We start from the raw sequence: 13,797 nt of genomic DNA on the forward strand, positions 1-13,797 counted from the left end.
CCCGGTCGGGGTGCCGGATTCTGTCCCGGTTGCCCCTCTTCCAGGCCAGCTCTCTGCTGTGGCCAGGGAGTGCAGTGGAGGATGGCCCAAGTACTTGGGCCCTGCACCCCATGGGAGACCAGGAGAAGTACCTGGCTCCTGCCATCTGATCAGCGTGGTGCGCCGGCCGTAGCGCACTGGCCACAGCGGCCATTGGAGGGTGAACCAACAGCAGAGGAAGACCTTCCTCTCTGTCTCTCTCACTGTCCACTCTGTCAAAAAAAAAAAAGAGTACTGTCTCGTGAGAAGAGTTCTTTTTTTTTTTTTTTTTTTTTTTTTGACAGGCAGAGTGGACAGTGAGAGAGAGAGACAGAGAGAGAAAGGTCTTCCTTTGCCGCTGGTTCACCCTCCAATGGCCGCCGCTGCAGCCGGCGCACCGCGCTGATCCTGGCAGGAGCCAGGAGCCAGGTGCTTTTCCTGGTCTCCCATGGGGTGCAGGGCCCAAGCACCTGGGCCATCCTCCACTGCACTCCCTGGCCATAGCAGAGAGCTGGCCTGGAAGAGGGGCAACCGGGACAGAATCCGGCGCCCCAACCGGGACTAGAACCCGGTTTGCCGGCGCCGCAAGGTGGAGGATTAACCTATTGAGCCACGGCGCCGGCTGAGAAGAGTTCTAAGTTCTATGTTATCATAGGTAGTTACGATTATGCTGTAGGGGTAGCCCTGCTGGTAACTATTACTCATGGCAGACTGGCTGTCATTAGAACAGAGCTACATCAAGAGGAAAAACCTCTTCACCACTCCTGTTTCTCATCTTCAGGGACAAGTTACATCACAGGTCTCCAATGTTGGTTTTTTTTATTTTACAGGTAAGATAAAAATATTTTCAAAATGTAAAATATACAGCCTACTATCTCCTTTTCTATGAGACAGCAGGAGAATGAATGGCTTTAAAATACTAGGTCCTTCTGGACATCCCACAGTGTGTTTGCACTCTTCTTGAAAAGGGTCTCCTCCTCAGAACTCAAGTTCACTTTCACAATGTCCGAGACACCATTCCGCCCCAAGATACAAGGGATGCTGAGGAAGATCTCTTCTTTTATTCCATATAAGCCCTGAAAGGCAAGGGGGGATTAATGGTCAGTCACCTGAGAAGGAGAAGCAGCTGTGCAAGAGAGCTTCTGTGTCTACTGAGAGACTGAGAGGGGGCTAGCACTCAGCAAGAACCACCCAGGCGGGCAGGCGCCAGGGCGCAGCTGGTTAAGCCACCACTTGGATGCCTGCATCCCATATCAGGGTGCCTGGTTCAAGTCCAGGTTCCTCTGTGCTTCTGATCCAGCTTCCTGCTAATGTGCCTGGGATGCAGAAGGTGATGGCTCAAAAACCTGGGTTCCTGCCACCTTCATGGGAGACCTAGAAGGAGCTCCTGGCTCCTGGTCTTGCTCTGACCTAGCCTTGGCTGTTGCTTGCATTTGGAGAGTGAACCAGCAAATGAAAGCTCTCTTGCTCACTCACTCTCCCCCTCGTCACTCTGCCTTTAAAATAAACAAACATTTGGGAAAAAATGATAATGCAGAGAGCAATAGAGTAATTGTCAACAAAACCCAGGCACGTCCTATGGTCATGTGAATTTAGATTCAATGACATGAAGAATGCGCTCATAGGCCTTTACAAGAACCAAAAACATACACTTGCCCTCACCAAGTCACCTTTCTGTGTCACACTTTGGAGTTCCTAGGTTCAGTTCCCAGATCCAACTCCTGATTCCAGCTTGCTGCTAATGCAGACTCTAGCAGTGGTTACAGCTCAAATAATTGGGCTCCTGCCATGCCCACTGGAGACCTGGATTGAGTTTCTGGCTCCTGGCTTTGAGCCCCTGCTGCTGCAGCCTTTGGGTGATGAATCAGCAGACAGAAGTCTCTCTCCCTCTCTCTCTCCCTCTCTCTCTCTTTCTCTCTCCCCACCCCAATAAACAGATAAATTTTAAACACCTGCAACTTGCCCACTGACTTGTTTAGTAAAGGCCATTAAATCAACCTCTTCTTGGACCACTCACTGGCACTGCCTAGGAGCCCTGTGGGGGTCACTGTTGATCTCCCCACTGGTGTGTGGTATCCACTGTGGACTCCTCATTGCCTCTTCCAAATCCTGAGCCCCCTGGTCTTGTGGAAGCACAACATTATTCTCCCTTTTGTTGTTCTCCTTTGAGGCTCCTCTTAGATCTCCCCGTCCTGCTATCGTCCTGGTTACTCCATCTCATTCAGAAGACTCCGCCACACGGCCCACGGTCTTCCCTGTACATCTCCATGTCTGCCATTATCACTGTTGACGTCACTGTCCACACAGATAAGCCAAGCAGTTCCCTCTCTGTCCAGTTTCTTGACTTCAGCTCACAGCACTTTCTCTTCCCACTCCAATCACCCTGGACCTTGTCATGTGGTTCCTCCACACCCAACTTACATCCTATGACATCATTCTCTAACCCCTCTACCGTATCTTAAGCCATTTTGCCCATTTTTTCAGTTTGTATAAGTATTTTTATGTCTTTTTTTTTTTTTTTTTGACATGCAGAGTTAGACAGTGAGAGAGAGAGAGAGAGAGACAGAAAGAAAGGTCTTCCTTTTTTCCGTTGGTTCACCCCCCAGTGGCCGCAACGGCTGGTGTGCTGCACCAATCCGAAGCCAGGAGCCAGGTGCTTCCTTCTGGTCTCCCATGGGGTGCAGGGCCCAAGCACCTGGGCCATCCTCCACTGCACTCCCGGGCCATAGCAGAGAGCTGGACTGGAAGAAGAGCAACCGGGACAGAATCCAACACCCTAACCGGCTCTAGAACCCGGGGTGCCGGCGCCACAGGGAGGATTAGGCAAGTGAGCCACAGTGCCGGCCAAGTCTTTATTTTTAATAATTTATTCATATATAGTTACATGAGTCAGTATCTTTTTTTTCTGCTTAAACTACTTTAAATTTGCTCCTATGCCTTTTAATGAAAAGAGAACTAATGCTGTGGTTACATGCTCATGGTGCTCATATTCATATCTCCAACCCAAAACTCTTTTATGAGTTCCCTCTGTATCCCAGAACAAGGGCCCAACTGCCAATGCAGATTCCTCAAAGGCATCCCAGATTCAACTCATCAAAACTGCAAATATGATCTTCAAACCTTATTTTGAGTAGTCCCTGCCTCAGGGAATAATTTCACCACCTAAGTGTGCAAACAGAAACCCAAGGATGACTTCTCTCTTCACTTCCCCTCATTCCACTGCTAAGCCCCATGACTTTTATTTCCTAAATACAGCCCATCTCCGATTCGTCCTCTTCTCTTCACCTGCACAATTGTCACCCTCTCTACTCTGAGCTAGACAGCCTCTTAACAAGTTTGTCTATACAGACTCACATCCGCTTCAAGTCTGTTCTCTCCATCACAGCCACAGAAATCTTTCCAGCAACACCAAAAAATCCCAGCCCTCACTTTCCCCAAACCCCATTTGTCAGACTTCCAGCGGTCTGATTCTGGACTTTCCTAACCTCATCACACACACTTCCCTTTACGCTATGCACTTCACAAACTGAACTTACTTCAGATCCCCCAGTGCCCTGTACTTAGACCTCCCTCACATCCTCTGCACATGTTCCCTCTGCTTGGAATATTAGTCCAGCCTTCCAGATTAACTGCAACTCATCATTCAGATTGACCTTGTTTTACTTCCTTAGGAAGTCTTCCCTGCCTACCACCCATGCCTTTCCTCAGTGTCGTGAAGCTCTCCTGTTGACTATTTCTACTCCTCCACACTGTTTCCATTTTTTTTTTTTTTAAGATCTATTTATTTGAAAGGCAGAGAAACAGAAAGAGAGGGAGAGGGAGATCTTCCATCCACTGGTTCACTCCTCAAATGGCCACAGTGACTCAGGGCTAGGCCAGCCGAAGCCAGGAGACAGGAGCTTCATCTGGATCTCCCACATAGGCCACCTGGGCCATCCTCCACTGCTTTACCAGGCCACTAGCAGGGATCTGGGTCAGAAGTCGAGCAGCTGGGACTTGAACGGGCACCCAAATGGGATGCCAGCGTTGCAGGCAGAGGCTTAACCTTTTATGCCACAGCGCCAGCCCCTCCTCCACAGTTTTTCATCACAACACACACCACAATCTGCTACCATGCTTACTTGTGTATTTTATTAAGTTCATTTCTTTTACTAAACTGTGAAATTAGATATTATATCCTCAACATTTTATACAATTTCTGGCACATACTAGGGACTCAATAAATAGTAAAGTCAAGACATAGATTTAATTTAACCTACCTTAACCATAGTGGAAACAGGATGCACTCTCCTAAGATTTTTCAGAATTGATCCTACTAGATCTGTCACAGACAGTCCAATAGCCCAGGAGGTATATCCCTTCAGCTTGATAATCTCATAGGCACTACCATTGTAGAAAGGAAAGCAAATGCATAAGAAGTCAACTCAGAGAAAGCATAAAATTCTCAACTATCTGTTTTGAAGCAATCTTCATGTCAATGCCACTCTATTAAAATTTTATCAGAGATTTCTTCTAGAAATTACTTATGAATAGGCAATAAAAGTTTCTATGTTCATCTTACAAAATCTCACTGCTCACTTTAAATAAGAATACAACTGTCTTTTATCATAAAAATAGAGTACTAAGATATATGCCACTCAAAATAGAACTAATTTTTAATATTTTGTATTGTTGCTTAAATATCCAAACATAGAGTCTCATCACCTTGAAAGTTATCATATATATCTCTCTGAAAATTTAAAATTCTTACAAGTGTGCCAATGTGACTGTATATAGCTTCATGATGTGTACAGATTTTTCTGATGAATAGGTCATTAAACCAACAGCAAATGGATACAGAGGTATGTTTATAATATATTTTCAAAGGAAAATTGAACATTATATACTTTCTTATCTCTGGATTATAAAATATTTTATAGGAACTTCAGAATTACACCAATTCTCCTAGTTACTAACAGTGATTATTTTTGAATGACAGGTCTACATGTGAGCTTTCTTTCTACTTTCCTGGACTTTTAAATTTTCTACAATAAATATGCATTTCACTTCTATTTTGGCATTACTATCAACCGTGATTTCAGGTTTGAACTGGCAGTCAAATTTATAGGACAAAGAGGTTGTCCCTTGCACTGAGTCTAGTTTTGAGGAACATTGCAGGACAAGAAACAGAATGCCCAGCGTCATCTTCCCTGTCAGGAGGTCTTAGAACCACCCTGACCCAGGACTGCATATAACACACTTGCTTGCACAAGGTAAGGTTACTGTGCACACAGACCAATACAAGGAAGCTGAGCCCAGACTACGTCTACTGAGGTGTCCTGTGATTTATCTGCCAGTCCCCAACCCAGAGTCACCATTAAAAGCTGTGTGGATTGATGTCAGAAGTACTGTAAGACCTTCAATTCAATATGACCAAGATACTGTGGGGCTACAGTAAGTAAAAGAAAAGGGGAGCAGATCCTGCCTAGTGACTGTCAGAAAGAGAGGAGAGGAGAGGAGAGGAGAGGAGAGGAGAGGAGAGGAGAGGAGAGGAGAGGAGAGGAGAGGAGAGGAGAGGAGAGGAGAGGGGAGGGGAGGGGAGGGGAGGGGAGGGGAGGGGAGGGGAGGGGAGGGGAGGGGAGGACTGCAGTAGACAACTGGGGACAAATCTCACCAGTGAAATCTGGATGGCAGATTTATCCTCTCAGGAATGAACAGAATGGACTGAGAAGGGAAGAAAGTTAAGAAGAAAATGGCTAAATATGTGATCATTTAGTTGCTATGAACCATCCTGCTGAAAAATAAAACTGCTGGGGGTCAAAGGAAGGGTAAAGGCATGAATAGAACAAGCAGTTTTAAGGCGCATTTTTTTTTTAAGGTTTATTTATTTGAAAGGCATAGTTAGACAGAGAGACAGACAGACAGACAGACAGAACTTTCATCTTCTGGTTCACTCCTCAAATGGTTGCAACAGCCAGGACTGGGCCAGGCTGAAGCAAGAAGCCAGGAACTTCATCCAGGTCTCCCATATGGGTTCAGGGGCCCATGCACTTGAGCCATTCTCCACTGCTTTCCCAGACAATTAGCAGGGAGCTGGACTGGAAGTGGAACAACCAGGACTCAAACAGGTACCCATATGGAATATTAGCTTTGCAGGTGGTGGCTTAACCTGCTACACCACAGCACCGGCCCCAAGTCTGGTATTTTAAGACAAAAACTGATCCATACTGTAAACTGAGTGCCCTGCTAGGAACCTGGAAGAACATCCTAGTAAATCATCACTCATACCCCTGCAATTGTTGGGAGAGGCCCTGGGAAATCAGAGGCTAATAGTATAAAAAAGTTAGTTTTTGGATAAATACTTTAGAATTCTTTATTAAGTATAGGCCCTATACTAAATCATAAATGGGTAAATAATTTAATTTTGGACACACAGAGTTCAAAGTAGTAACTGGAATGAATCCTGATCTATAACATTTTACAATATTAGTGTTGCTCTCCCATTCGCGGAGGAATGACACCGGACCCTGTGCTGTTCTTTTTGCCCAGCCCTTCCCGGGTTTGCTGCCCCGCCTTCTGCGGAGGAGCGGCACACTCAGGGGTTGCTCAGATGTTCCTCAGGTGTTCCCGGTACATGTCGTCTCTCTCCTCCTTTATAGTCCTCTTCCACCAATCCCAACTCTCCTGGCGTTCTGTCCCCAGGCACTGAGCACGCTGCTCTCCTCCAATCAGGGGCAGGATCAGCTCCTGCCGCTTGTTAGTCGAATTGGTGAGGCAGCTGCGTAGAAGTTGTTTGCTCTCTCTCAGCGCCATATGGTGGGAGATCAGATGCACAGAATTAGTCTTAGTTCCAGTAATTTAGTCTAGTCTCAGTTGCTCCCCACAATTAGGTATTCAGATCCTACAGGATTTCAATGGGAAATGCAGTTTTGTTTTTGTTTTTGTTTTTGTTTTTGTTTTGGACAGGCAGAATTAGACAGTAGGAGAGAAAAAGGTCTTCCTTTTTCTGTTGGTTCATCACCCCCAAATGGCTGCCTCGGCCGGCACGCTGCGCCAATCCAAAGCCAGAGCCAGGTGCTTCCTCCTGGTCTCCCATGCGGGTGCAGGGCCCAAGCACTTGGGCCATCCTCCACTGCCTTCCCAGGCCACAGCAGAGAGCTGGACTGGAAGAGGAGCAACCAGGACAGAATCTGGCGCCCTAACCAGGACTAGAACCCAGGGTGCCGGCGCCACAGGTGGAGAATTAGCCAAGTGAGCCACAGCGCCAGCAGAAATGTGGTCTTGATTTTTATTTCCTTATAGCAACAGTGTGTCAAATTAAAAAGAAACTAACATTCCCAATGTACAACTATTAGGAATTGGGTAGGCAAAAAAACCAACAGTGTAACATCACTGTAGGAGGTAGATGGGCTGCACCACGGAACTACACACCAGTATCGGTTAAAACACGTTCCTCAGTGGCTGTGGTATGCTTGTGCCTCCAGATTAGTCATATCCCCAATCAACTGGCATCTATGGCCCTATAACTGAAAATATAGGAGTAAGAAACACTCCTATTAAAAAGAATAAGAAGGAACACTGTAACATTGTACTGGTATCATGCTTGATAGACATTAATTTTAATAAGAGTCAACCTCTCATGCAAAGCTATTAGGTATAAGAAAATAGAAAAGCCTTGGTAGGTTCCACTAAGGAAATTTAACAAAATAACATGCCAATAATTACTACCAAAGTGAAAAGATATTTGGGCCAACTGATGTATAATTTCCTATTGATGTGATCCCTATGGAAATAGCCTGGCCAGGAGAAGAAACAGATCTCCTGTAGAATATAGAACACACAATTAAATGTGCCTATGAACACCTCTAATAAAGCGCAGTAAACAAAAGAGGAAGGGGAAGTACAATCAGCCAAGGACTACCAAAACTACCCGTGAGAGATTCTGCTTACTTCCTGGATCTTACAGATCCTCGTGGTGTAGCTGTACTAACTTGTCTTTTTCTAAGTATAAAATATGCATTCATGTTTGCAGTGGAACTCTGAGTAACACAGGACATGATGGTAGCGCCCCAAGGTCATGGAAAGGTACCATGGGTAAAGGGTTAACAGCAGGTATGAACCCTTCCAAAAATCCAGGAGTAACGGATGATGGCCTTCAGTTTGCCACTAAGCAATTTAGTGTTCTGAGTGTAGTTTTAACTTTTCAAATTAAAAGGCATTTAGAGAATAAGACTCACCCATAATCACATAATTATGTAGCTTATTAGTCTCTTCCTCAGTTCTTACACATTTTTGTAGTGTTGTTACTGTAAGTACACATATGAAAGATCTTCAAAGAGTTCATGGAAATGCATATTATCAAAAAACTGTGCATGTGGGCTGGCGTTGTGGCACAGAGGGTTAACACCCTGGCCTGAAGTGCTGGCATCCCATATGGGTGCCAGTTCAAGTCCTGGCTGCTCCACTTCCTATCCAGCTCTCTGCTATGGCCTGGGAAAGCAGTGGAGGATGGCCCAAATCCTTGGGCCCCTGCTCCTGCGTGGGAGATCTGGAAGAAGCTCCTGGCTTTAGATCGGCTCAGCTCTGGCCATTGCAGCCAATTGGGGAATGAGCCATCAAATGGAAGACCTCTCTCTCTCTCTGCCTCTCCTCTCTCTGTGTAGCTCTTTCAAATAAATAAATAAATCTTTAAAAAAAAAACTGTGCATAGATTTCAATTTTTGCACCAAAATAAACATCTTAATTCCATATTTTCTGTGAACTTTTTGAAGTACTCTCATGGTAGACTTGTGGCATTTTTAGGTATAATATTCCAAAGTGTGATTATCCAAAAGTGATTTATAGGTTAGGTAACTTATATTAACACATAACTGGGCTGATTCATGGAAAATCACATGTGCTGTAAAGGCTGATGTATGCCTATATGGCGTCAGATGCTTCATTCATAGAAACACCTGTTGATTTCTGACCCTCATCAAATCATATGATAAACACTTAGTAAGCTCCAAGATATGATTCTACATGTTAAATGAATTCATTTACTCTTCATAATAGTCCTAAGAAACAGCTTCTATAATTATTTGCACTTTAAAGATGAGTACAGGGGCCGGCAGTGTGGCGTAGCAGGTAAAGCCACCGCCTGCAGTGCCGACATCCCATATGGGTGCCAGTTCTAGTCCCAGCTGTTCCACTTTTGATCCATCTCTCTGCTATGGCCTGGGAAAGCAGTAGAGGATGGCCCAAGTCCTGGGGCCCCTGCACCCACGTGGGAGTCCCGGAAGAAGATCCTGGCTCCTGGCTTCGGATCAGCGCAGCTCTGGCCATTGTAGCCAACTGGGGAGTGAACTAGCAGATGGAAGACCTCTTTCTCTATTTCTGCCTCTCCTTCTCTTTTCTGTGTAACTCTTTCATATAAATAAATAAATAAATAAATAAATAAATCTTTATTAAAAAAAAGATGAGTACATTGAAATTTTGATACTTCAAATAATTTCCCAATATTACACCACTAATAAATAGTGAAGATGGGGCAGGAGTTTGGCACAGTGTGTAAGATATCACCTAGGGGCTGGCACTGTGGCATAGAAGGTTAAGCCACCTGCAGTGCCAGCATCCATCATCCTGGTTGCTCCACTTCTGATCTAGCTCCCTGCTGATGCACCTGGGAAAGCAGTAGAAGATGGCCCAACTCCTTGGGCCACTGCCACCCACCTGGGAGACCTGGAAGAAGCTCCTAGCTCCTGGCTTTGGCCTGGCCCAACCCTGTCCATGTGTCCATTTGGGGAGTGAACCAGTAGATGGAAAGTATCTCTCTCTCTCCCCTTCTCTTTCGCTTTATCTCTGCCTTGCAAATAAATAGATATTTAAAACAAAAAACAAAGAAGACTCTACCTGGAATGCCCACATTCCATATTGGAGTGCCTGGTTCAAGGCCTGGCTCCTCTGCTTCTTATCCAGCTTCCTGCTAACATGACCCTGGGAGGCAGCAGATGATGGCTCACGTACTTGGATCCCTGCCACCCATTTGTGAGGCCTAGACTTGGTTTCAGGCTCCTGGCTACAGCCTAGCTTAGCCCTGACTGTTGTGGGCATTTGGGAAGTACACCAGCAGATCTTTGTCCATCTGTCTCTTCCTTTCAAATAAAATGAAAAACAAATAAAATTGTCTTTTAAAAAATGGTGAAGGCCAGTTTAAAACATGGGCAACCTGGCTCCAAAGTCCATGCTCATACTCACCAAGTCTTATTATCCCTCAGATATGAGTTTCTCTGAAAGGATAGGTGCTTTTCCTTTAAAAAAAATATGCCCCAAAAGAAGACATGCATACTATAAATCTGAATTTATGGATTTTCAGAAGCCTAGTGTTACTGGCCTCACAAAATGCAAAGCACCAATTTTTTGCCTGTGAAGTTTATTCCTAATATTAATTATTATGGAATTAAGAAATTGAATGAGAGCTATTACCTTTCAACAACTTGTTTATGAATAGTTTTCCACTGCTCCTTGTCTGAGTCAGTTCCTAATTTAGGGTCCAGAGACTTCAGAGCAACTCCAGCAACATTCACTCCACTCCATAAAGGCACTAAAAAATATGTATCTCAGAATAAATTTGTTGCTAATATTACAAAAGTTGTTGGAGTTTATTTTAAGCTAGGTTATTGCCTTACACCATACATAAAGTAAGTTTCAGATTGACTAAAGATGGAAATATAAAAAATAAAATTATACAGTATTATAAAATGTATAGAATTCAATTATAACTGTATGGTATAAGAGGCATTTTTAAGCAATATAAGAAACGCTTACTTCACAAAGAAAAGGACTGATAGGAAAGATAAAATATAAACAACAAGAAAGAAAAGAATACAAAATAGCACCATATTCTTAATTGTAGCAAAGAGCTGAGGCGGAATAACTATCAGTCTGGAATCTCATGTCCACTTAAACAGTGATTCTGGAATGCAGTGAGACAAACACTCTCATATAAACACCACCAACAGGAGGAAACAAACCAACTCCAGAGAAAGGAGTTGTATGCCACACATAAAGATAAGCAATGAAATTGGCAAATATGTACACAGATCAAACCAAGTATTGGCTACTGAACAATAAGTACCTTGCAAGATATAAAAACAGGATGGAACCAGGGAAGGTACTAATAATTACATATGTGGCAGAAAGAAGGTGATCAAACTTAAAGATGATAATTACTTAGAAGATATTTAGTATGAGTGCTTAAAATTTACTGATGGGGGTCAGCGCTGTGACAAAGCAGGTAAAGCTGCCGCCTGCAGTGCCAGCATCCCATATGGGTGCTGGTTCGAGTCCTGGCCGCTCCACTTCCAATCCAGCTCCCTGCTATGGCCTGGGAAACTATGAGATGGCCCAAACCCTTGGGCCTCTGCACCCGTGTTGGACCCGGAAGAAGCTCCTTGCTCCTGGCTTCAGATCGTCACAGCTCCAGCCATTTCAGCCAACTGGGGAGTGAACCAGTGGATGGAAGACCTCTCTCTCTCTCCCTCTCTCTTTCTCTCTCTCTCTCTCTCTTTGCCTCTGCTTCTCTGTAACTCTGCCTTTCAAATAAATAAATAAATCTTTTTAAAAAATTACTGATGACCATTTACAAGGTGAATGTATACTCCAAAGTAGTAGAGGAATTTAATTGATCCAAAAGAAAGAAGAAAAAGAGAAACAAAAGAAAATCACTCTATATAGAAGAGTAAATACATTCAAATTAATACTATTCAGAATATACTATTTTCACAGAAATAAAGTCATGGAGTATTAAATGTAGAAAATTATTTTTAATGACCTTCAGGAAGAATATCTGGGTTATGATAATAACATGAACCAGTATGGTCAATTTAAGGCACTAGTCAAAGAAGTATTTGTCTAAGTCAGATCAAAGGCAGAGTGACAGAGAAAGGAGGACAGATATCTTCCACCCACTGTTTCACTCCCCATATGCCTGTAACAGCCAGAATTGAGCCAGGCTGAAGCCAGGAACCAGGAATTTCATATATGAGTCTCCTATGTGGGAGGCAGGGACTTAGTATTTGGACCTCATCAGGTGCCTTCTCACGCACATAGCAAGAAGCTGGATTGGAAGCTGAATAGCCAGGACTCAAACCAGCCAGCACTCTAACACGGGACTCTGGCATCCAAGCAGTGGCTTAACCTGCTGGACCACAGCATTGCTCCTCATGTACATTGTTACTGCGGGAGAATCCTGAAATCCTTGGAGTTGTCCTTCAGCATCATCTAGGGAGCTGCCTGTAACACACAGGATTAAACTGTGGGGAGCAACTCGGACTAGACGAAGTTACTGGAATTAAGACTTATTCTATGCATCTGCTCTCCCACAATATGGCGCTGGGAGAGGAGTAAACAACTTTTACACAGCTGCCTCCAGTTCGACCAGTAACCTGCAGGAGCTGATCCTGCTCCTGATTGGAGGAGAGCAGCGTACTCGGTGTGTGGGTAGCAGAGTTGGGATTGGTGGAAGAGGACTATAAAGGAGGAGAGAGACAACATGCATCAGGAACACCTGAGGAACATCCGAGCAGCCCCCGAGAGAGCCGGCCGGCGGTGTGCCACTCCCCCGCGGAAGTGGGGAAAGTGGCAGGGGGAACCGCCCTTCCACGGAGGTGGAGGGACGGCAGCCAACCCGGGAAGAACCAGCAGCAAACCCGGGGAGGGCCGAGCAGACAAAAGAACAGCGCAGGGTCCTGTGTCGTTCCTCCACGAAGAGGGGGAGCGACATAAACAGTTCTGAAAAGTGGTCTACATTGTGCTCCCAGCTCCCTGGGACCCAGGCTGCTGCTGTACAGTTCCATCTCAGCACGAAAGCCATTACTAGAAGGAGCCAGTAGTCATGCTATTGCTCCATCCTGACATGCTATGCCACTGATCTGTGCTCACACATGTAGCTACAGCACCATGACTCCATTATGGGGAGCCCAGGCCCAGCAGAATAGCCATGACCCACACAGAGCCCAGTCAGCCGCTATATGCCCAGGATCTTACGGTTTCCACCCACAGTGTGGACAGTGCCACATACCACCTGGGCCTTGAGCCATCCTTCAGCCAAGAAGCCATGCTTAACTGGCAGAGCAACTGCACAGACCCACAGCCAGTCAATTGAGGTACACTTAGACACTGCTGACACGGACTACAGCTGAAACAACCCTACAGAGACTACACTACTGTGCCTATGTGAAACCCAAACCAACACACCCTACCCAACCAACACCTTAGGACAATTCTACAGGTGAAAATCATTCCCTACAAAAGCTACTCCATAAAATCTCAAGAGATAGTGTACAGATCAGATGAACAGATATCAATGCAAGGACACAAAATGCATAACAAAAAAAAAAGAAAATAAGACACTGCCAAACAACAATAACTCACCAGTAACTGAACTCAATGAAAGACATTTATGAAAGGTCTGAAAAGGAATTCAAAATAATGATCCTAAGGAATCAAGATACAAGAGAATACATATAAGCAATTCAGCAAAACCAAGAAAATATTTTGTGATCTAAATGCAAACTTCATTAAGGAAACAGATTTTATTTAAAGAAAAGAAAAGCCAGGGACAAGTATTTAGCCTGGTGGTTACGATGCCAGTTAAGACAACTGCATTCCATGGGAGTACTGGGTTAGACACCCAGATCCAGCTCCAGCTCCTGACTTCAGCTTCCTGCTAATGCAGACCCTGGGGAGGCAGTGGTGATAGCTTAAGCAGTTGAACCCCTGCCACCCATGTGAGAGACCTGGATTGAGTTCCTGGCTCCT

The 13,797-nt window shown here is 44.8% G+C and overlaps 1 protein-coding gene across 3 annotated transcripts in view; it reads right to left on the bottom strand.

Annotated features, from left to right (window-relative positions):
* Window positions 1-719: 719 nt before the first annotated feature.
* Window positions 720-13,797, bottom strand: part of LOC100343171 (L-lactate dehydrogenase C chain) — a 39,571-nt gene continuing 26,493 nt past the window's right edge. Inside the window, exons 4-6 of one of the 3 annotated variants that reach the window (XM_089327847.1) lie at window positions 10,462-10,579; window positions 4,278-4,401; window positions 720-1,094 (exon numbers count right to left, since the gene is read on the bottom strand). In XM_089327847.1, the coding sequence (XP_089183973.1) occupies window positions 930-1,094; window positions 4,278-4,401; window positions 10,462-10,579 (407 nt within the window). In that variant the 3' untranslated portion in view covers window positions 720-929. The remainder of the gene's footprint in view (window positions 1,095-4,277; window positions 4,402-10,461; window positions 10,580-13,797) is intronic. The other 2 variants (XM_002721365.6, XM_089327845.1) reach the window with 2 other exon arrangements.

This window comes from Oryctolagus cuniculus, chromosome 1 (genome assembly GCF_051225735.1).
Source record: "Oryctolagus cuniculus isolate XC-2025 breed Fujian yellow rabbit chromosome 1, ASM5122573v1, whole genome shotgun sequence".
Taxonomy (NCBI): Eukaryota; Metazoa; Chordata; class Mammalia; order Lagomorpha; family Leporidae; genus Oryctolagus; species Oryctolagus cuniculus.